This window comes from Anser brachyrhynchus, assembly GCF_964034855.1.
Source record: "Anser brachyrhynchus genome assembly, chromosome: 2".
In the NCBI taxonomy this organism is placed as follows: Eukaryota; Metazoa; Chordata; class Aves; order Anseriformes; family Anatidae; genus Anser; species Anser brachyrhynchus.
This window is the reverse complement of record NC_137695.1, coordinates 111,012,292-111,035,395: the sequence shown is the minus strand read 5'-3', so window position 1 is coordinate 111,035,395 and position 23,104 is coordinate 111,012,292. Positions and strand designations below refer to the sequence as shown.

The 23,104-nt window shown below is 42.1% G+C and overlaps 2 protein-coding genes and 1 long non-coding RNA gene across 7 annotated transcripts in view; 2 read left to right on the top strand and 1 right to left on the bottom strand.

Moving 5' to 3' along the window:
* CLUL1 (clusterin like 1) overlaps positions 1-5,937 on the top strand; it is a 32,599-nt gene extending 26,662 nt beyond the window's left edge. Inside the window, exons 5-8 of one of the 3 annotated variants that reach the window (XM_080581119.1) lie at positions 852-1,296; positions 2,553-2,690; positions 4,171-4,385; positions 5,521-5,937. In XM_080581119.1, coding sequence (XP_080437245.1) covers positions 852-1,296; positions 2,553-2,690; positions 4,171-4,385; positions 5,521-5,688 — 966 coding nt within the window. In that variant the 3' untranslated portion in view covers positions 5,689-5,937. Of the gene's footprint in view, positions 1-851; positions 1,297-2,552; positions 2,691-4,170 lie in introns of all 3 variants that reach the window. The other 2 variants (XM_080581118.1, XM_080581117.1) reach the window with 2 other exon arrangements.
* A 147-nt stretch (positions 5,938-6,084) lies between these two features.
* LOC308190137 lies at positions 6,085-9,840 on the bottom strand. Of its 2 annotated transcripts, XR_013946927.1 has the most exons (5): positions 9,703-9,840; positions 8,655-8,733; positions 8,403-8,517; positions 6,852-6,903; positions 6,085-6,752 (listed from the first exon to the last, which is right to left on the bottom strand). It is a non-coding gene; the product is annotated as an uncharacterized lncRNA (long non-coding RNA). The 2 variants fall into 2 exon arrangements; XR_013946928.1 differs by lacking the exon at positions 8,655-8,733.
* Positions 9,144-22,876, top strand: TYMS (thymidylate synthetase). 2 transcript variants are annotated; one of them, XR_013946926.1, is made up of 8 exons: positions 9,144-9,808; positions 10,504-10,577; positions 11,802-11,976; positions 17,747-17,848; positions 19,021-19,196; positions 20,224-20,271; positions 21,215-21,286; positions 22,213-22,262. XR_013946926.1 is itself a non-coding variant. In XM_080581120.1 (7 exons), the coding sequence occupies exons 1-7, from the start codon at positions 9,631-9,633 to the stop codon at positions 22,348-22,350; spliced, it is 915 nt and encodes a 304-aa protein (XP_080437246.1). In that variant the 5' UTR covers positions 9,153-9,630; the 3' UTR covers positions 22,351-22,876. The 2 variants fall into 2 exon arrangements, 1 of the variants encoding a protein (XP_080437246.1); XM_080581120.1 differs by lacking the exon at positions 20,224-20,271 and having other exon boundaries at positions 9,153-9,808; positions 22,213-22,876.
* Positions 22,877-23,104: the final 228 nt, after the last annotated feature.

The window sequence follows — 23,104 nt, the reverse complement described above, 5'->3', positions numbered from 1 at the left end:
GTAAATTATTTTTAAAAAAGAGGACAAAGACTCTAGCTGTGGCTGATGGCACACAGGCAGTGGGGGCAATACAAGCTGAGGCTGATCCTCCAGGATGGGTTCACAATGTACCTTCCCCCTAGTTCTGCCAAAATACCTGTCAATGTATACATGTACGTATACATATATGTATACACATATGTATATGTGTACATATATATTTGACATGGTGTTTCTTAACCCTTACCAGTTTTATAATGCCATAAACTGTGGCTCCACAAGGCAGTGTTTCTGCTCAGGTGAAGGCATTACGTCAAAGTGGGAAGTAGGGAACGAGCAGCTGAGACCTAGGGAATGGGAACCCCACGAAGCAGAGCTGTCGCTCAGTCTCCTCCGTCATCAAACCATGGACTCGGAGCCACTGATTTATTGATTTTAATGGGTTTCAGTTTGCAGAGGAATTTGAGCATTTGGCCATTGGTGAGAGGCAAGGGTGTTTACAGATTACGGTGAGAACAACTGCCTTCTGTTCTCTAGATGACACATAACTACCACAGAAATATTTCCAAGATAAAGTCCAAACTGTATGTTGGATAAAACCCAAAAACCAATACTAACTTCAAGCCTCAACAGATTAAAGGCCAACTGTCAGCCATGTTTCTTCAGACCTGATTTGGAGTTAATAATTTAGACTAAACGTACTTGCACTCTTGAGTCTAACATCTTAAATTACTTTGGATAATTTGCTGTGATTTCGGTTGTTAAGAGAGTACATTGTTACTATAGGTATTTGAAAAAAGAGTTTAGAGCCACTTCCCTGAGAAAAATTGTTAAATTGTCTGGCAGCTGATCTATCTCTTTCTTATATTCAGGTTGAAGATTTTTTGAGGAAAATACCTACGCTTATTTTCACATTTCGTGAAGACCAAGGAAAAGACATCCAGGTTAATGAAAAGCCTGAGAAAGAGGATACCCAGCTAGTAAGAATGGAAGATTTATTTAGCCAACTATTATCGGACATGGGCTCAATATTTGACAGAAGTTTCATTTTTTTCAAGCACATGCAAAAAGAATTTGACCAGTCCTTTCAAGCATATTTCATGTCTGATCTGGATTTGAATGAGTCCCCCAGCATGCCTGCTTTACCCCAGGACACTACCAGAAGTGATGGCTTACAGAAAGACTGGGGCATACCGGGCTTCCTACAGACAGTCTTTGATTTCAGCAAGACAGTGTTTGAAGGTGTCAGTGCGGTGATTACTGAAGTATTCGATGAATACAAAGATAATAGAACAGATTTGACGGAACAAGCCAAAGGCAAGTGTTGGAAAACAAAACTCAACTGCATGGTCAGTGACATCAAACCTCTCAGGATTGCTAAACTATAGCTCATGGCTCAGTCCGTGGCATGTTAGCGTAAGACAAGGTATGGAAGCTCTGGAGGCTATCTTGGTTAAACAGGCATGCGTCAAGCATAAATTCATTGGATAAATTAAAAAGAAGAAATCACCTAGAAACCTCATAGAAATATTATAGTGGGACTTATGGGTCCTACACAGCCTGATTTTCATGGTATTTCTCAAAATGTTTTCAGGAGCTCCTCAGGAGCTCTTGAAATCATGGCAGATGCAGGTTTTCATAAGGCTGACTGACAGGTCTGATCTCAGCCTTTGTCAGGAAGACTTATGTATCATGCCATGTTGACATGTCTCCAACTCTAAAAAGTCAGGGTAATTCTGCAAGATGTCATGGCATATGCCTGCCCTTGCCAAATGACATTAAGCTCTGCCAGACAGCTGCAAGCCCTGCCTGAAGCTACTGGTGCAATGTAGTGTACCAGTCAAATACAAAACAGCCATGGGATTTCCCAGTAAGCAGGAAAACACTGGGCATAATTTTGGTTTAGGTGATAACTCTCGATGGAGGAAACAACCCTCAGTCAACCTTTAGAATACAAATAAGCTTTATCCTTTCTATCTTATTAATGAAAATTAAAACAAACAAAACAAACAAAAAACAAAGACAATCATTCCAATACATGCTGGTGCCTATCTATTAAGAGATCACAGTAAGGACATGCAACAACTCTGAGTGGGAGGTGGCATAGTCACTATACAGTCATCAGAAAACATAAATTGAAGCGATTCTACAAAAGCGATTTTTAATTTTTCCTGAATCATGACCCATGTTACCTAGGTACTGTGCTCTCATCTAGCTCTACACAATTACAAAACATCCTGATTTCTAAAGGTCAAACAGATCTTATCAGAATGCTCATGCTGTAAAAATGGTCTGTAGTAATATTAGGAACTGTTTGACTATCAGTGGGAAATACATTACCTTGCCTTTACAAGGAAATAATATGAATTCCTTGGAAGAAAACAGGGTTTACATCATCTCCTGATTTCTGTTTCTGAATGTTTAATCCCTATTTTTTGCTTGGACTTAGGCCAGTTATTTTGCATTCAGTGCAAAAAGTATCTATATATAATCAATCGTAATAGGTAACAAATGCGTATTTATTAAGAACCTAAGCTTAACATCAGTCTAAAAATACTGTAATTTCGCCCTAGATTCTGACAGAAGTGGCATGTTCTCAAAAATTGTGTCAGGACGTCAAAGAACTCTGTGCAAAGAGCTTCGAGAGAATTCCTCCGGATGCACACAGTTTCACGAGAGATGTCAGAAGTGTCAAGACAATCTTTTGCATGGTAAATACTTTCTGATTTTCTGATTTATTTCTATAATGTGTTGGCCATTGTTTTGTACATCTTGAGGCTGTCATTTTCTACTGTGCTGTTTCCATATTTTTGGAATTATCATCCAGTCACTGGGTTTTTACTGTAATTAGGAATTTAAGCACTATTAGTCATTCCAGATGATTTCAATTACCTTTCCCCACTGTCTCCACACAGTGTCAGTATAACTCAGTTGTTAACATGCTGCTGGAGGTCCGAACTTCTACACAAAATACCTATATACATTGTTAGAGTTGCCATCCTACAGAGCAGCAAGAGGTCAGGCAGCAATCAGTCCTGCCTGGGTGCACAAGTGCCAAGCAGAAAGCGAGGTGAAGCTGAAACTCCTGACACCGGCTCCTCCTGCAGACAACCAGACATAATGCCAGGCAGCATTAGCTCCTCACAAGGAAAGCAAGCACTGAAGAGCTTGTAAAACAGGGCTGACATGGCGAATAAAAAGGGGAATGCTTCTCAGTATGTAAGAAGATGGCAAAGCTCTGGCATGCACTCTCCATGAGCACCTGGAAAAAAAATCGGACTGCATCACACAGAAACACTGTCAGGGCTCCCACTGCAGCATAACATGCCTGCGTTTCCAGAGTTATTTATGCCTCAAAAGCCACGGGAAATACTTAAATCCAAATTATCTTCAGAACATCTCCAGCGTTGCAGATTTAAATGATCCAATGACACATTTTGGAGAGAGCATTGGACCATTCCCATCTCACTAAAAATACCTTTTTGTCTACAGCTGCGTATTACACATACCAGTTTGTGTCTGTGGTTGCTGTGCTATCAGCCTGAAGGTGTCCCTTGACAGTCCTATTTGACAGAGAATAAATTGAATGTGTCCATGGTAATTCTTGCATAGGAATAACATAATATTACTGTTTAAACTACACATTTTACAAAAGAAAAGAGACAGCAGTCCTCAGTCACATACTAACGTTTAGCAATTGTTAAATTGATAAAGCAATTGATAAAGCAAATTAGGCCTTAACACTCATCAGGAATACTAACATCATGAATTACAGTCTTCTAACAACCCGTACACTTGGGATGGATTGATAAACGAGCAATTAAAAAAAGAGATAACATATAAGGAGATTAAGTAGTTGCTAAAGGTAACAACTACCACTTCTTCGTTACTATACCTGACAATCTATTGCTATGCAATATGATACAAACTTTAAAGTACTTGGTAAGTTGCAATACAGCAAACGGGTTAATTAATCCATTTAGTCATTGTAAGCCTAAACTAAAGCTACCAAAATAGGTCAGCAAGAATTAAACTTTTTTATTTAGCATTATTTAAACACTAACCCAAAAATACACCTCCTTGCTAGACTGTTTTTGTAGTTTTCCTAGATTTCTGTACTTCAGATAGAGAAGGCCAAGTAGAAGACACATGACTTTCTGTAAGCTTCATGCCGGCTGTCTTTCTAAACAGATTGCCCAAATGTTCCTGAACTGCACATCAAGTTTAACGAAGCCTTTAAACTGGTTAATCTCTCTGGCGAGCAGTATGAGCAGATTCTCCAGATGGTTCAGCGCCATACAGAAGACACTTCCTACTTGTTGAGCAAGATGAAAGAAAGATTTGGGTGGGTCTCTGAGCTATCCAATATGACCATTGGACCAGAAAACATTTTCAATATAGTTAAGGTAAGGGTTATCTAATAAAGGGAACTATTGCACAGTGCTGTCTTCCAACTATGACTTGCTCACACGCATGCTCTTGGGGATTGTAGCTGTTTGCATACATGTAATTTTTGGTCTTTACAATGGAAAGTTCCTGCTCTACTTGAATTTACATATGCTTGGTAATCCCTCAATGAGCTGAAACATCCAGAGATTAGAAACTATTTTCCTCTAAATACTTTTATTTGGATGGCTGCCTGACAGGCTAACACGAATCATCTCTGATAAGAGCAAATTGATACTAGCAGCTTTGGCTGGCCTCCGATTACCTTCTTGGACAAATTTCACTGTACCAGCTGGTCATACATCCTTAATGGATCACTGAATATATGTACCTGTCTCTACCTATATATCCCAAAGCACAAAGAAAGCAACTGTTATGCAGGTTATTGCAGTGTAAGCTGCATATCATAAAGAGCAGCTGTCAATATTGCAGTGAATACATCATGATTAACTACATATTGCCCACAAGAATACATTCAAGGTAAATTCAGTCGATTTTACTGGGCAGGGACAAAGCCCGTTCTCCCTTTCAATTCAGAAATCCAGCGCACTACTATTACTACAAGAACTTTATACAAAATAATTGTGCAGTCCACCAACACCCCCCTCACCCCCAAAATCAGGAACAAGGAGACGAGCAATATTTAAGCACACTTTCCCAACCAAGTCTGAGCTATCTGCTCAGGAAAATAAAGCTACAGAACTAAGTCTGGTTTAGAAAAATACATAGGAATGAGTAACATCAACCATGCAAACTTTCCTTTGAAATTAATGGAACAACTCACACATAAGTTTTCATTAAGAGATCAGAAGCTCTTTATAAGTGTAGTTCATGGTTTAAATATTAACTTACAGTTGTTAAACACGGTCTTGCAGTGCCATGTCACCTCTTCCCACTGCTTACAATAAGCTTTGGCATAAACTCAAGACACCCACTGTCTTTTCAGAACAAAGTAATTTAAAGAAAGTAGACAAGTTTAAAATATTCTTCTGTTTAATCTTCTGTTATTAAAGATGGAAGGCACAGTATGTATAAACAAAACTGAAAGCACACAGCAGGTTGTAGTGTCTAAAGTACTGATTTGCTCTCTTCTAGGTGGTACCTGGGGATCCCTCTGGTGCAAATGAAACTGTGGTAGATGTGAATATTCTGACTTCGCCTACTTTCACCATTAAAGTTCCTCCGAACTTAGACCCACAGAGTGCTGAATTCATTGAATACATAGCTGGAAAAGCACTGCAACTATACAAGCAGAATTTTTAAGTGGTAAGTTCATTCTCTTCTCCTTTTATAGAGAACACAGTTCTTCATAAGAGATGTTTACATTGCAATAAACATTAGAGGGAACAGAATTCAGTCATGGTATGTTCAAGACCGTCTCCTTAGAAACAATGTATTGATTGAGAGACAAACACAAGCGTTACAGAAAACAAAAACAAATGCTCAATGTTCTAGCCTGCAAAATGCAGACAAGATGATATTAAAAGACTTCACTTATTTAACTGTGAAACCCTCGATCTTTAAGTAACATCTGGGATGAGGTAATGTAATGACAAATATTCCATCAGAAAAGAATTGCCTCGTAACCACAGTCCAGTGCTTTGGCATCAGATACCATGTCTTCGCCTTCATTAATCAAGTACAAACTGAAATTACCACTATTCATTATGTTTTTTATTTTAGGTGGTGTTTAAGAGCATGCTCCATGTTATTTTTGACAATAAAGGACTGAAAAGTTAGAACCAGCATCTTGACTTGAAAGAGTTGCTTTGCCATAAGATTTGCACATTAGCAGTGCTCTGCTCAGAGTAGCAGTTAACCAAGTCTGCAGTTTGACTTGTAGGAGTGTGCAGAGGAAAATCCTTCCCACAGCCTTCTAACCATTTTTTGTAGGAATTGCTCATGGAGGCCTCGCTCCGTGTTTAAGAGGTTTCCAGATGGGGAGGGAGGAACGAGGCCAGAGAGGCAGTGGCAAACATTGCTTCACGTTATCTCACCCCATGGGGAAACTCCAGGAAAGATGGTGTGTTTTTTAGGTGGTATCATGCTACTGGTGATACCATGCTGCCATGGGGCTAGCCACAAAACCTGGAGAAAACGTGAGGAGCTTTGTCATGCACAGCTTAGGCAGCCACCTATGCTCACAAATGGCACTCCTAGAGGCCAGAGCCACAAGAAGTGCAGACCTACAAGCACTGCAGCGTCCCACGGATCTGCTGAAGAGGCACTAGACTCAGAGATGGCTCCTCTTCAGGTCACTGAGTGTCCGACAGCCTCATCTTAGCAAATGAAGCTGGGAAGCATAACCTGAATGCATGTAGAAGTCTCTGAAGGAAAATAAAAAGGATTAAAGTTAACAAAATAGATGAAGAAAAGAAAATGTCAGTGTTTTTTTATTGACTGTCATTATTTGAGGTCAGACTCACAATTTTTAAACAGATGAGATGTCGTCCATCAGAGAGGCTGAGGTGGCCTGGCCTGCAAAATTTAGACAGAATACAATAAGCCTCACCACGAATTTTTATTAGGTTTATGTTGGTGAAATTATATTATATTTAAAATACATAGTTTTTAATATTTGTAAGCATACAAAATAAAATTTTCCCACAGTTGATATACAGTTTGCCTTCAAAATTCTCTGTAATTTCTATAGTTATTGATAATATATACTCTTTCAGATCATATAAGACTAATCTTCATGTCCTTATGATGACAAAATTAATTTCTTTAGTCTGATTATAATTTTTAGCCTGAATTGCCTGTGCAACACATTTTGTATATGCATTTCATACCCGAGAAAAGTAAGTGGTGTTAATTTCCAAACTGCAATACCATTTTATGTTCCGTTTGCACAACAAATTCAGGGCACATGGAAGTATGATGAAAGAAAAAACAGAAGCTCCACAAGAAAATGGGAAGCTCTACAAGAACTGAAAAAGAGAAAAAAATCCACTTCGGCCTGTTTTTCATGTTGTGTATGTTTTTGCAACAGGACACTGATACATTCCCCATATATTTATTTGTCAAACATCTTTCAGATTAAAAATAAAATATTTATTTATTTTTCTCCTAGGAAAGAAGATGTGTGAAATCTTACTTCCTGAAATCCAGTATACTCTCCTTAGGTGAAATACTCCTTAGCTCGATGTACAGCTAATTGTTAAATGCCTATGGTTAAAGCAGCTGCATATAAATACAATTTTGCTTAATAAATACCATGACGTATGAGCTAGCAACTGATGACTGTAGCAATCTTTTAACTGGAAAACAAATTCAAGACCATTTTAAGTGTCACTTGTTTAAATAAAATATTATTTATGTTGTAAATTAGGTAATCTTTGATAACCAGCTATGGTCCTGTTTATGCAAAGACTTAAGGAAATAATCAGCTCTAAGCATGCAAATAATTCCTATTTGCATACTTAAATTCAGGCACATTTTTAAGCCTTTTCCAGATTGGTCCCTACAGATGTTGCACATTCAGCTAAGTCTGAATCAACCAGATTTCCATATGCATATAGCATATTATTTTCCAATGAAAACTTTCCATCTCTTCTTCTAGTTGCTTTTGATGTTTATAACGCACATTAATTGACTTTTCTGAATATGCAGTAATGAGTAAGTCTTCTGCCTTTGGCACTTTTTTACTTGTAGTTTGCCTCTGGAGCCATAATTAACAGGGAATCCTTTATCAGAAAAGATGTTTGTCTTTTCCTACATTATACACTTTAGCTTGCATGGTATTTGCAAATTATAATAAAGGTTAAGTACTGATACATCTCTCAGAGCAGAGTTCTAAGTAATTTGGTTTCATTTACTGTGCCCGACATTTCTTAGAATTTTTGGCACATGGTTATCACCATTTTCAACTGTCTTTGCTAATTAAGTTTTATACATTTCAAAATGTACAAAACCATGCACGAGACACAAGAAAAATTGTAATTTCATTGTTTAAATAGTGAGAAAGATATGGTTACCTGCCTGCAGTAAGAAGCAATGTTTTCTAGTAAACAGTCCTCTGTTCCATTCAACCTCCATTACATACGCTTGTATTGCAGGATCCTAATCTTGAGAGATTAGTAGTCATAACTCCTGTAATCACACCAGTAGTTAGAAAGTTGGGTTTTATCTGAGAGATAAGTGACTCTTAGGAAATGCTCAACTTCTAAGACATACTAGTGAAGAAATATTCAGGGAAGAGTTTGTTTTGATGATCAGAGAAAATATACCTAGAAAAATTTCAGATGACGCTGCATCAGGAATCATTTCAGTCAGTTCAGAAGGCACAAGTCAGAATGCAAAACGATGCTGAAAAATGGGGGAGAGAAGCTGAGATCGACAGGATGAAACTCAATAAAATCCAGCACCGGGTGCTACCCTTGGTGAGAAGGTATGGCAGAAAAGGAGCCCAGCTGTAAAAGCATGGGTGGGTGTAACACAGCAGGCAAGCCTGTGCATGGGACATGGCGATGCAGGAGCATCTCACAGCAGATGAGGGAGGCAGGTGCCGGGCTGCACTCGGGGCTTTGGGTATTGAGGCTGGAGCGATCCCTCCTGAGGCGTTGCAGCCCGCCAGCACAGGCCGGAGCCTTCTGTCCTACCCAGCTCAGCACTGCCTGCTACGAAAGAGACCGGAGATGGATTAATTTGCCCGTGGGGTGGAACAAGTAAAAAGTCAGGACAGTTTGGTGCACAGGCTCGGTTAGGTTTTCGGGAAAGGCCTGTCTGGGTGCGTGCGAGGGGGATGCTACTGAGGATTTCTCTTGGGGTCCCTTCGGCAACTCAGTCACTCGACTGTGCCCGCCGTGACACCATTTTGCTGTCCCTGCAGCCCTCACTAGCGGCTGGGCGACAAGGCGAGGGGCCACGGCGCTCCGGGGGGGCCACTGGAGGCGGCACAGGGGCTGCCACGGCCAGCTGCCGAGCAGCGGGGGCTCAGCCGAGCCCGGCGGGCCTGGAGGGGTCCGCAGCCCCCCTCAGCCCCCCTCAGCCCCGGGTGGTCCCGGGCAAAGCCGTGGGGAAGGCCACTGCGGGGGGGGGGGAGGAAGGGGAAGCCCTGCTCCGCCCGTTCCTCCGCGCTGCTTGGCGGGAAGGCAAAACTTGGCGTGCTCGGGCGAGAGGAGGCCGGCGGCTTGGGGAGAGCCCGAGCCGGAGCCGGACCCCCCCCCCAGCCCGCAGGGACAGCCCGGGCTGCCCACCGCCGCCATGCCTACGGCGGGGGAGCCGCCGAGCGCGGCCGCCGATGGCCTGGAGCCGATGGCCGGCGAGCCGCAGTACCTGCAGCAGGTCCGGCACATCCTGCAGCACGGCCACCGAAAGGACGATCGCACCGGCACCGGCACCATCTCCGTCTTCGGCATGCAGGCGCGCTACAGCCTCAGAGGTCGGCACCGAGCCGGGACCCGCGGCCCCAGCCCCGCCCGGGGCCGCCCCGCAGCGCCTGGGGTCCGGCGCCATCTTCTCTGCCGGGGGAGCCCCGGGGGGCTGCGGAGGTGTGTGGGGGCAGTCCTGCAGCCCCCTCGCCCTTGTCCAGGCTGCGACGGCTCGGGGACACCCCCCGGCAATGTTTTTGGTATCGCGGGGAGGGGTGGCAGTGCCCCTGGGTGTGGTGGTGAAGCGGGGAAGATGGGGAGGGAACCTTCCTGCCATGCAGGCAGAGGAGGGAGAACTGGTCAAATAGGTTTGTGTATCCTATAAAAGTTTACCCTAAGCCTCCTCTGAAATAGGTTTGGTTATCCTATAAAAGTTTATCTGAAGCCTCCTCTTTGTACTTTCTACGTATGAGGCCTACACGGCCCCACATGCTGCCCCACAGTGTCTTATCAGCGGTGCTCTGCAAAATCCCCCTCTGCAAGCCATCGGCCTCCATCTGTTGCTGCACTTTGCTCCAGGAAAAGAAAAGTCAGGCTCTTACCTTCCTTGGTCCCAATAAGAGCATTACACATCCTTTCCCAGCTTCTTACCTTGTCTCCAAACTCCTGACTATCAGATGAGGACACTGTCCTCTGGAGAAAACCCTAAGTCAGTTCACCCTAACAAATTGGTGATCATCTCTGACACCTTGTATCTGTTTTTCAGATCAGTTTCCACTGCTAACAACCAAGAGAGTGTTCTGGAAAGGCGTGTTGGAGGAGCTGCTGTGGTTTATCAAGGTTCAGTATTTGGATGTCTCTATCAGTAGCACGCCTGAGAATAATGTCAAAACAACTTTCTGGTATGGAATAGGTTAAGGAATTTGGGATGACTGCGGGTGCTTCTGTTCATACAGCAGAACACACTGCGTGCACAAGACCATTATCTTCAAGACATTCCGTGTATTTTAGTGAAGACTATTGCATTGTTGCAAATTAAATTTTTTTGAACTGTTTCTTTTTAAGGGAAATAGTCTCATACAGTGAGTTCTTGTGCTATTTTAGCTATACTCTGCAGTTGGAAAGCCTAATGTAGCCTCTTTTAGTAGCGTTTGCATAAGAAATAATAATATGAAGTAGCTTGTAAACAATTTAATGATCTGCTTTTTAATGTTGAGGTAGTTTGTATTGATTTGAATAGAAACAAGCAGTGAGGAACCACAGATGCAGTAAGACTGATGTAAACACTAGGCTTTTTAGCAGCAAAAAAATGAGACCTAATAGAGCTAATAGCTCTAGTTAGAGTACTAAAATTCTGTAGAGAATATGTTGCTATACAAGAGTTCTTGATACGTTGTGACATTGTACTGGTGTGCGAAAATCTACCTAGCCATTTGCTAAATAGCAATACTCAAGTACACGCATATTTTTTTTAAGTATCCTTTTTCCAAAGATAAAAGACTAGATACTCCCCAAAACAGAACACTTCTTGTGTTGAATTTCTGAGTTTGCTGATTCGGACTTGTTGAGGAGCTCATTGTTCAACGGTTATTATTGCATGACTCTAGGTCATTTTGTCACATTTTTAATTTTTGTCATGCTAACAAGAGGGATTTTAAGACCTTAAGCTCATTATAGGTGGCTTGCGAAAGACAATGTCTAGGCCATACATTTTTTGTCTACTTATATCCATCTAAAAAGCAAAATGTTTTTCTCTGTAGATGTGCATGTGAACTGATATACTGCAGGTGACCTTGAGACTGTACTGTTTGCGTGTTCACAGTTAGAATAATCCTGAGTTAAATAACAGAAGCATAGCATCTCAAACCTCAGTCTAGTATGTTACTCATAAGATTTATTCTGTCTAAGTGCAAGAACAGCATCTAGTATAATAATCAGACTGTTTATCCTTTATGTTAAAAGTGGAGAGATATTGTTGAATGGCAAAGCTTAATGCAGCTGTTTTGGGTCATGTCGTCTGTGCTGGGATTAGGAGGTAGACTTTGTACTGTCTGTATTTTGTAGGGTTCGACAAATGCCAAAGAGCTCTCTGCAAAGGGTGTGAAGATTTGGGATGCCAATGGATCACGTGAATTCCTGGATAAGCAGGGTTTTTGCACCAGAGAGGAGGGGGACTTGGGACCAGTTTATGGTTTCCAGTGGAGGCACTTTGGAGCAGAATACAAAGATATGCACACAGGTAATCACATAAAAATGCAACCTTGATTGCTTAGTGAGATGACTGTAGCACCTCGCTTCCAGAATTCTGTGGATGGTTTGGACTGTTGTTAAAAGGACTGTTCACAGGGTGAACTGAAAACCAGAATGAATAATCTCAGAGAGGGTGAGTTTTGCTTTTTATTTTTTAATTAACTGAATCTAATTATCCTGAAAGAAGCAGTGTTGTATAGTGTGGTTTGGCATTTATAGAACAGAGGAATCATAAGGCGTGTGTTATTTTACTTTAATGTAGAATTGGCATGGGCATTGATAGATGGAAAGGTATCTGTATTGCAATCCAGAAATGTGAGCTAGCTCAGTTTGATTGGAGTGGAACACAGACTGCACTCTGAATGCTAACACAGGATCCTAATTCCGTGATGCACTTGTGCTGGCAGGAGCTGATGTTAGTGCACCATGGGAGATTGTGGAACAGAAAGGTATTTCCATTTTGCAGCTGGAACTATGTAGGATGTATCCACAGCTGATGATGCTGTGGATAGAATAGCTGTAACAAATTACGATGTGATGCAATATCTGTTGATATTATTTTCAGTGGAACTGGTCCATTAAACTTACTCTGAAGTGTCTGGATGGTTCTTTCTAAATCATCGAAGCAGAGGACATACAAAAACTTAGAAGGACTGCCATAAAAAAAAAGAATCAAAAAAAAAAAAAAAGAATATCCCTGTCTGGTTGGTGTGATTTTTTTTTTTAACTCACGTAGAATATCAAAATGGTTAATTATATTTTTTCCTGTATTTTCTTGTCAATGCATTCGCAAAGTTGACATTAGATATAGATACTGTACTTAATTTTGGCATGTTGACCACTGGCAGAGTACAGTTTTATGTTAACACAGGTGGTCCAAATGGTGAACTGACAAGTCTAAAAACTTACAGAAATGTTTTTGCGTTACTGAGTTTAAAAGGACTGAGGCCTGACGTAGTGTAGCAAAAATGAACAAGATAAATACCCTTAACTTTTGTTGCTAATGGATTTTGTTATGTTTTGCTACTAATGGATAGGTAATTAGCTTCAGGAGCTAACAAAATCATTTGAAAAGGCTTCTGGCACAGTGCTGCTGGCAGAAGAAATCCCTGAGATGCTAATTATGTATTACTACCTTGCTTCCCAGCCAGCTTGGGTCTCTCCCTATAACTATAATTTGGTGTTGTGTTGCAATAAGAGTTATTAGAAAAAATTAGTTACCAACCATGCTGATTCACTGGCATGAGTCAGAATAATGAATAACAACTAATGACTCTTTTATTTTGGAATCCATTCTGCTGGTAAGTTAATTCCAGTGAATTGCATATATAATTGATATTGAGCCTAAAATCAGCCAGCACAATGGTCAGTGGGTGAATTGTAATATCCTGTGATATACGAGATGAAAGTTCCCTTCTGGCACTGAATGTTACGGAAATTTATTTTTTATAAATGACCTTGTGAGCTCTAGATCATAGAATCATAGAATGATGGTTTGGGTTGGAAGGGACCTTAAAGCTCATCAAATTCCAAACCCGCCTGCCATGGGCAGAGACACCTCCTACTAGACCAGGCTGCCCAAAGCCCCATCCAGCCTGGCCTTGGACACTTTGTGGTGGCTTTATGCAGGTGGGCAGCTGAGCTCCACCACAGCCACTCTCTCATTTCCCCTCCTCAAAGGGAAAGGGGGAGAAAATACGATGGAAAAGGCTCAAGGGTTGAGATAAGTACAGGGAGATCACTCAACAATTATTGTCATGGGCAAAAATACTCAGCATAGGAAAATTAATGTAATTCATTACCCATTACTAACAAGTTAGAGCAGTGAGAAACTAAAAAAGCAAACAAAAAACACCTTCCCCCCATCCACTTTCTTCTACCTCCTACCCCAAGGCAGCCCAGGGGAACGGGGAATGGGGGCTGCGGTCAGTCCGTAACATTTCTCTGTGCTGCTCCCTCACGGTCCCTCTCTGCCCCTGCTCCCCGTGGGGTCCCTCCCACGGGATGCCGTCCTTCCCGAACTGAGCCTGCGGGGGCTGCCCACAGGCAGCAGCTCTTCAAGAACTGCTCCCACATGGCTCCGTACCACGGGGTCCATCTCCCAGGAGCAAACTGCTCCAGCACGGGTCCCCCACGGGCGGCAGCTCCCCCCAGACCCCCTGCTCCTGCGTGGGCTCCTCTCCACGGGCTGCAGCTCCGGCCCGGGGCCTGCTCCTGCGGGGGCTCTCCATGGGCCGCAGCCTCCTCCAGGCCACCTCCACCTGCTCCACCGGGGGCTCCTCCACGGGCTGCAGCGTGGAGATCTGCTCCGTGTGGGACCCATGGGCTGCAGGGGGACAGCCTGCTCCACCTGGGGGCCTCTCCACAGGCCGCAGGGGAACTGCTGCTGGGTGCCTGGAGCACCTCCTGCCCTCCTGCTGCACTGACCTTGGGGGCTGCAGGGCTGGCTCTCACTCCTCTCTCCCAGCTGCTGTTGCACGGCAGGTTTTTTTTTTGTTTGTGTTTTTTTCCCTTTCTTAAATCTGCTCTCACAGAGGTGCAAATAACATCACTTATTGGCTCGGCAGGTCCCTTTGGAGCCTGCTGAAACAGGCCCTTATCTAACACGGGGCAGCTGCTGAATTCTTCTCACAGAAGCCGCTCCTGCAGCCTCCCTGCTACCAAAACCTTGCCACATAAACTCACTACACACTTCTAGGGATGGGGCATCCACAGCTTCTCAGGGCAACATGTTTCAGTGCCTCAACACCCTCACAGTGAAGAACTTCTTCCTAATGTCTGATCTGAATCTCCCCTCTTCTAGTTTAAAGCCATTACTCTTCGTCCTATCACTACACTCCCTGACAGAGGCTCTCTCCAGCTTTCCTGTAGGCCTCATTTAGGTACTGGAACGTTGTTGTAGGGTCTCCCTGAAGCCTTCTCTTCTCTGAGCTGAACAATCCCAACTCCCTAAGCCTGTCTTCATCAGAGAAGTGCGCCATCCCCTTGATGGTCCTCTGGGCTCACTCCAGCAGGTCCATGTCCTTATGTTGGTGGCCTCAGAGCTGAACGCAGTGCTCCAGGTGGGGTCTCACCTCAGGGAGCAGAGTAGAGGGGGAGAATCACCTCCCTCAACCTGCTGGCCACACTTCTTTTGATTCAGCCCAGAATAGGGTTGCGTTACATTGTTAGTGTGTGTTGAGCTTCTCATCAACCAGCACCCCCAGGTCCTTCTCCTCAGGGCTGCTCTCAATCCATTCTCTGCCCAGCCTGTGTTTGTGCTTGGGATTGCCCCAGCCCAGGTGCAGGACCTTGCACTTGGCCTTGTTGAACCTCATGAGGTTTGCACATGTCCATCTCTCAAGCCTGTCCAGCTCCCTCTGGATGACATCCCTGCCCTCCAGTGTGTCAACTGCACCACACAGCTTGGTGTCATCGGCAAACTTGTGCCCTCAATTTCACTGTCTTTGTCACCGTAGAAGATGTTAAACAGCACCAGTCCCAACATTGTCCCCTGAGGAACACCTCTTGTTACTGATCACCACCTGGACATTGAGCCATTGACAGCAACTCTCTGAGTGCGACCATCCAGCCAATTCCTTACCCACCGAGTGGTCCATCCATCAAATTCATGTCTCTCCAATTTAGAGACAAGGATATCATGGGGGACAGTGTCAAATACTTTGCACAAGTCCAGGTAGGTGATGTCAGCTGCTCTTCCCCTATCCACCAGTGTTGTAACCCCACTGTAGAAGGCCACCGGGTTTGTCAGGCATGATCTGCCCTTAGTGAAGCCATCTGGGGTGTCACCAATCACCTCTTTATTTTCCATATGCCTTAGCATGGTTTCAGGGAGGATCTGCTCCATGATCTGGGCAGGTACAAAGGTGAGACTGACTGGCCTGTAGTTCCCTGGGTCTTCCTTTTTTCCCTTTTTAAAAAAGCCACGACTTCTCAAATATGATGGACAGTGGCTTAGCAACTTTATCTGCCAGTTCCCTCAGGACCTGTGGATGCATCTCATCAGGTCCCATGGACTTTTGAACCTTCAGTTCCTTAGATGGTCTCAAACCTGATCTTCTCCTACAGTGGGCGGTTCTTCATTCTCCCAGTCTCTGCCTTTGCCTTCTAGGACCTGGGCTATGTGGCTAGAGCTGAGTTTGGCCAGGAGCTCCTTGTTCATCCATGCAGCTCTCCTGGTATTTTTGCCCAACTTACTCTTTGTTGGTATGCATCACTCCTGAGTTTGGAGGAGGTGATCCTTGAATATTAACTAGCTTTCTTGGGACCTTCTTCCCTCCAGGGCTTTGTCCCATGGTACTCTGCCAAGTCTGCAGAGGCCAGAGTCTGCACTCTCGAAATCCAGGGTAGTGAGCTTTTTGTGCTCTTTCTTTGCTGTCCTCAGGATCCTAAACTCCACCTTTTCGTGGTCACTGCAGCCAAGGCTGCCCTTGAATTTCACACTCCTTGTTGGTGAGAACGAGGTGCAGTATGGCATTCCTCCCCTGCCTGTCCTTCCTGAAGAGCCTGTATCCTTCCATCCTAACACTCCAGTCATGGGAGCTGTCTCACCCTGTCTCTGTAGTGCCAGTGAGGTGGTAGCCCAGCATGTGCATGTACATCTCCAACTCCTCTTATTTATTCCCACTGCTATAAAGACATCTAAGTTACTGCCTGGAGTGGCTGGAATTACTTAATGCGGGTTTTCAGGTGCTCTCCTGCTGACCTGTGACCCTTCTCCAGGCTCTGGGCATCTCTCTTGACACTGGCATCAAACCAGGAGGAGTGGGATGTGCTGAGGTTCCTCTCCCCTGGCAACTCTGGATTAAAGCCCTCTTCACCAGCTTGGCAAGCCTATGACCGAAGGTGATCTTCCCCTTCTCTGATAGGTGGACCTCATCAGCCCCCAGGTTTCTCAAGGCAAGTCCCATGGTCTAAGTAGCCAAACGTCAATGCTGGATCTGACTGCACCTTTCAATCCCCTTCCCTTTGACTGGGAGGACTGGTGAAAAAATTACCTGCTCTTCCGAGTTCCTTACTGCTGCTCCCAGGGCTCCCAGATGGATGTGTATATTCACCTGCCAAAAACTTTCTCCTTTTGAGCATTCAAAGAATTCGTGGCACTCCATGTTACTGGTCTGGATGTAAAATACATAAATACATATGTAAATTTTTAAGGAGGTCTGTAGCATGTAAGTTTAACATCTACAGACAAAGACGTCTTAATCCAGAAGTGCAATGGGAGAATTACTTTAAATAATGTGGATGACTAGATGACTAGAATGACTATCTTGTTGCTCATTCCAGTACAGCCTTTATCCTGTTTAGGTAACAAGTCGTCATGAATGATGAAGTAACATGCTTTGTACAATTAAGGTTTTTGTCCTGTAACCATTGTTTTTTGGGAGGTAGTGTTCATGCAGATTTCATTTTTGGTCTTAAAAAATGTCTAGTTGTTGATGCTTTGAAGAAAATGTTCTGAATAGGAATGTTCCCCTTTCAATGGGTGCTAAAGGTACTGAAAGCACACAAGAGATGGTGGGACGTATTGTAATACCATCATGAGAATTTCACAAGCCTTAGAGCACCCAAAGGAAGACCAAGAATAGCCTACACTTGGAAGGTGCAAACTGATAAATCTAGTCACTTTCAAAGTTCCACTAAAATCTTCAGAGGCTGTTATTTGGGTATGACCTTTCAGTGGGGTGTGAGCTGGGCTTTGGAAATAAATCATGATTTGAATCTGTCTGATTTAGATCATATTTGGCATCTTTCTTCAGATTATTCCAACCAAGGAGTTGATCAGCTGAAAAACGTGATTGATATGATCAAAACCAATCCAGATGACAGAAGAATCATTATGTGTGCTTGGAATCCCAAAGGTACTCAACAGCACACGTTAAGGGAATGCCGTTGAATGTTATCTTACTGTATGGTAACCTATGCTCTAAGTACTGTGTCAGCAATCGGTTCCATCTTGGTGTCTTTGCTTATTCTTCATAAAACTACCAGGAATGTAGGTCACTGAATGCAATAAAAATGATCAGGGATTATCAGCTTGGTTCTCTTTCTACTTAATTCTCATGTTCAGACCTCATAATTTTTGAACGATTACTCCAAAGTTTTTCTTAGCAGGTAAGAGTGAGGGATATACATGGCTACCAATGACAGAAGTTGTTATGTTAAAAAGGTTAAAAAAAAAAGTATACCAAAGCAGCGTGTCTGTTTTTCAGTCATATATTAAACCATAAACTTATAAAAAAGCCTTGCAACTAGAGAACAAAAATATTATTTGTGTTGTAATCATTTTATTTGGATATACGTTGTCTGGATGCCTGTTCACTCTGTAGTGCTGCTTCTAAATAAGAGCAGCTGCTAGAGTATGTTTTACTTCAGCAGCGGTAGTTCCATGCCCACAAAAAAATCCCCCAGCATTTTCCACTCATGTCTCTAAAAGAGGTTTCCACGCACTGTTGCTGGTATTTTTAAGGTTAAACATTCTCCGATATCAGGAGCGGGTTAAAGTTTTACTTACCTAGCTGTAAATTTACTATCTTCACTTTTAAGTGTAGATAAGCACTCAAAAGATCTTTTGTTTGCTAATTAGTTTATTGTTGATCACTCAGTTTTATATCAACAAGCAGTAAAGATACCTTGCAGTGAGAAGAGCATAAGATGAAGCTGTTGGAAGTTGCTTTAGGGTACACGCTTAATTTTAGTCTTAATGCCTTCCTTTAGGGAAATCAATTGGCTCACCTAGGTGAGTAAAACCAAACTGCTGTGCAGCATTATGGCATAAATCTGTTCTGTGGAATATCTGTTTATGATTTTTCTAATCATACAGCTCAGGAGACAGCTTGTCATGACCCAGTCTTAATTGCTCAGGCAGCAGGTGTTTTTAAACAAGAGAAAAAGCAACAGAATGATAGTGCAGCTTGATGCTGCTGTCTACCATATCTCATCAAGTGCTCGTTCAGATTTTGCTTTTTCTACATTTATGACACTAATGCTGTTTTGACTTTTTTTCCCCTTCTTCCTGTATTGCAATTCGTAGATATTTCTCTGATGGCTTTGCCACCTTGTCATGCCCTTTGCCAGTTCTATGTTCTAAATGGAGAATTGTCTTGCCAACTCTATCAGAGGTCTGGAGATATGGGACTGGGAGTGCCTTTCAATATTGCCAGCTATTCGCTGCTCACATACATGATTGCCCATGTCACAGGGCTGAAGGTAGGCTAGTCAATCATTTTTACCTGATATTGTTTGAAGAGTGACAAAGATAAGACTCTGGTGTCATGTCCAAAAAAAATGGAATGAACATACTTTTCAAAATCTTGCTGAAATATGTGTAAAAGAGGTTGGCAGTTGGGATCAGCAGTGTAAGAATGCTTAAATTCAGGTCAAACAGAGGAGATCCTCCAGGTCTCTTTAAATGAACGTGTCAAAACTGACCTGTTCCAGTACTCTACTCAGAAATCTTAACCGAGCAGTTGTCGTTATGGGATAATAGCATACAAGTGATTAAATTTTGTAGAATTTGTTATTTTGTTGTAAGTGAACAGTAGCACAGCAGTTGCTGTCAAGATTCCAATTTGGATGTTCTGCCCACCTAACGTCCTGCTATAATTTCAGTTTTGTGGCTTTATTTATTTATTTGTTTATTTATTTTTCCTGCTGTAGATGGTTATGTAGAGTGGCAGTATGTACTCAAATAGGTACTGCCCTGATTCCAGAGCTGTATTTTGCAGTTCGGTAGAATAATTTAAGTGGCCCACAGTCTTAAACAAGTGAACCCCCTTGTCTTTAGAGCATTTAAAAATTAAACTAGCAAGGCCATTTGGGCCTGATCCTCCTGCTACCAGCAACACGAAAGGGAACTTAAGTTAAAATAGGCAAGTAGGGAAGAATCAAACTTCACAGCAAGAGAATAGACATACTTTAAAAAATAGGCCAAAGTACTAGGAAAAGCAAAAATAACATTATGTCCATAAAGTAGCTCTTCCCCCTCCACCACTTCCTCTCACAGCTTTGATGGTTTCCTTTTTTTCTTGTGGAGAGATCCACAAATTTTTGCTTTTAAAATCTAGCACACTGTGAAATATTACAATGAGAAATGCTACGTGATACAGAGCTCTGAATAAGTATTTTAATATCTTGGTTTGTATAAAATTGCAAATTAAATAGATTTTTAATACGCATGTATGATGGGTAGTGATAAATTTTAGTTTTCAAATTTTTTTGCCCTACTTACCATTAGTTGAGAAGTAATGCAGCCTCTGAAGACAGACAATTTTGACCACTCAAGGTAGGTGTCTGAACTAATCATAAAATATCCTGAGTTGGAACGGACCGACAAGGACCATCAATTCCAGCTCCGGGCTCCACACAGGGCTACCCTAAAATCAGACCATGTGTCTGAGAGTGTTGTCCAAACACTTCTTGAACTCCGGCAGGCTCGGTGCCATGACCACTGCCCTGGGGAGCCTGTCCCAGTGCCCGACCACCCTCTGGGTGCAGAACCTTTCCCTAACACTCAGCCTGACCCTCCCCTGTCCCAGCTCCATGCTGTTCCTTTGTAACTAAGTACAAGGAAATTTTCCTTGCCCTTTCTGTACTGTAGCAGCGTAATCTCTGAGTGTCAGACATACAGCATTTAGCGTGATGTATCCAAAGGCTCATCTACCTTGGTCAGAGGTTGATAAAATAGCCAGTAAAACTTAAGTTAAATTAGACTTTTCTGGGTTGCTAAGTCACAGAACTTGCAAGCCTGCAAAACTCATTTGGATGCTGGATAAATGCTGTAGCCTGTGACTGACACCTCCATTGCCACAAACGACATTGTTCAGTAGTGACTAAGGTTGCTAGTTTGAAACAACTTCAGCAAGTCCTAACTTGCTGAGGATGTGGAAGAGAAAGCTGGATGTCACTGCCACACTTGTTCCCAACTGGGTGAACAGATCAGTAGTACTCCGTTCAGTTACTGTACCTGTTTCCTAAGGAAGATTTCAAGGATACAATTTTTAGTACGTTAATGGGAGTTTCATTATGTTTTTATTAACCATGCATGTGTCTGGGAAGAGACTGTCCTCTGAAGTTTGTAAGGATGTCTTGATAATGTAATCTAGTACAGAAGCTGCAGTTCCATGCCAGCTATTTGATGCTAAGAATCAACACCATAGGCATTGTAATGTTGTGCTTTCTTGAAATCTGACTATTTGAAGACCACTTGTATTCTCCTTTTTCTTCAGCCTGGAGAGTTCATACACACATTAGGAGATGCTCACATATATCTGAATCATGTGGAACCTCTAAAAATTCAAGTAAGTACTTACTCTGTGTTCTTGTACCCTTTTATCTTCCACAATGCTCATCCAATACAAAGTTACCTTGGGGTTGTAATTGCTATTTTGCAGATATTCATTTGTATGTCTTTTCTTCACATTTCTGTGCTAATAATTGTAGTATCGAAAATGGGTATTATTGTAATAAACTGGCCTTTAACCTATGTTCACCTCTGTTTGCAAACAGAAATATAATACAAACATGACTGAAATGTACATCAATGTACCATTCCACATTGAAATGTACTGCTCTAGAACCAAGTTAGAGACCCAGAATCTGTACCTTACTTTTGACTTCGTCATTACAAAGCCTTAGAAAACTGTTCTGCCTAATAGGATAAACACAAAATAAAATGTCTTTGGAGTATAGCAGAAAAGGATAACTCATCAATTCACATTAGTTAGTCGGTATTACTATTTGGCTGAATTAGGGTATATTTTCTTCAGGATCTAATTTGTTGCAGTAGAAACAATTAGAATTTTATTTGATTAGACTTTGCTCGGAGTGAACATCCTCACCATTCATATGGTTCAAAACCATCCAGAGAACTAGTTATTGGTTTGGGCCCTAATGTTCCCATGAGAAACTGCAGCACATTGGATGCACATCTGGGTCAGAATTTCCAATTTAGTTTCCTCTGGAAGGAATTTAATTTGCATCCATGAGAATTACTCTACAGACTGAAACTGCTTGCAGTGCATTTGGACACTGCTGCTTCCAATCAAAATACTAAATTAGATACTGCCAAACTGTATTATTTTTGCCTTTAAGTCTTCTTGGGGAGGAGGGAGAATCTACATGGTGTAATCCGAATTGAGATTAATGAGATCAAATTTATAACATAAAATCTCTGCCTCCAAGTATTACCTATGTACAATAAACTTAGGACATGCTTTTATTTCAGCTTCAAAGGGAGCCAAGACCTTTCCCCAAACTCAGATTTCTTCGTAAGGTTGACGACATCTGTGACTTTAAGGCAGAAGACTTTCAGATTGAAGATTATAATCCTCATCCACCTATTAAAATGGAGATGGCTGTTTAATGCGGTAGAACAGCTTCTATTAACATGGAAATTTACCTAAGCTACTTAGCTTTCTCTGTGCTTACAGTAACTTTTTTTTTCATATACTTCAAAAGGCATAAGCTTTATTATTGAAAAATGAATGGGTGATAATAGGTCAATGTTATCTTCAGTACTGAGTTGTCAGACCAAATTTCTAGGCATGGAAAGCGCTGCTGTTTTTTTCCATCTGTTACAAAGCAGAGTAGAATTCTTAGCTTCCGTGAGTTGAAAGGTGAGTTTGGATTATTCCTTCTGTGTAAGCAATGCATGTACTATGCAGAGGTTACCCCAGCTTTAGGTTGCTTGTGAGTTGGTTTCCTACACATCGTTTCAGTTAACAGCGGCCATTTCAGTTACCATTCATCTACTATTTCTGAGTCGTACTTGCTTAGATGATTAATTTAGTACTGAAAATAAGAACTTTTATGTGTGGTAGAGGATTTCTTCAAGTTTATAGAAGTCTTTAAAATACATATGTTTAATAAAGCTTTTTTTAAAAAAAGTCCTTTGGAATGGATGATGCATATTTAATTTTAGTATGTTTTTTTCATAGTAGTAAGAGCTGGGAAACAAAGGTAAATGCTGTTAATAAGAGTTGGAAAGCAAAGGTGAATTCTAGTTTAGCAGTCCAATCTCTGCTACCATGGGCAACAGTTTCCTGTATCTCCTTCCATAAAGAAATCAACTTTCACTGTAAAACTAGTTGTGTCTTTCTGCCCTTATTCACTCCTAT

Excerpts from the sequence above, each read along its gene's own strand:
- TYMS (XM_080581120.1), top strand. The coding sequence starts at position 9,631 with ATGCCTACGGCGGGGGAGCCGCCGAGCGCGGCCGCCGATGGCCTGGAG. Across the intron at positions 10,578-11,801 it reads AGCTGCTGTGGTTTATCAAG|GGTTCGACAAATGCCAAAGA; the intron begins GTTCAGTATTTG and ends TGTATTTTGTAG. Across the intron at positions 17,849-19,020 it reads GTGTGCTTGGAATCCCAAAG|ATATTTCTCTGATGGCTTTG; the intron begins GTACTCAACAGC and ends TGCAATTCGTAG.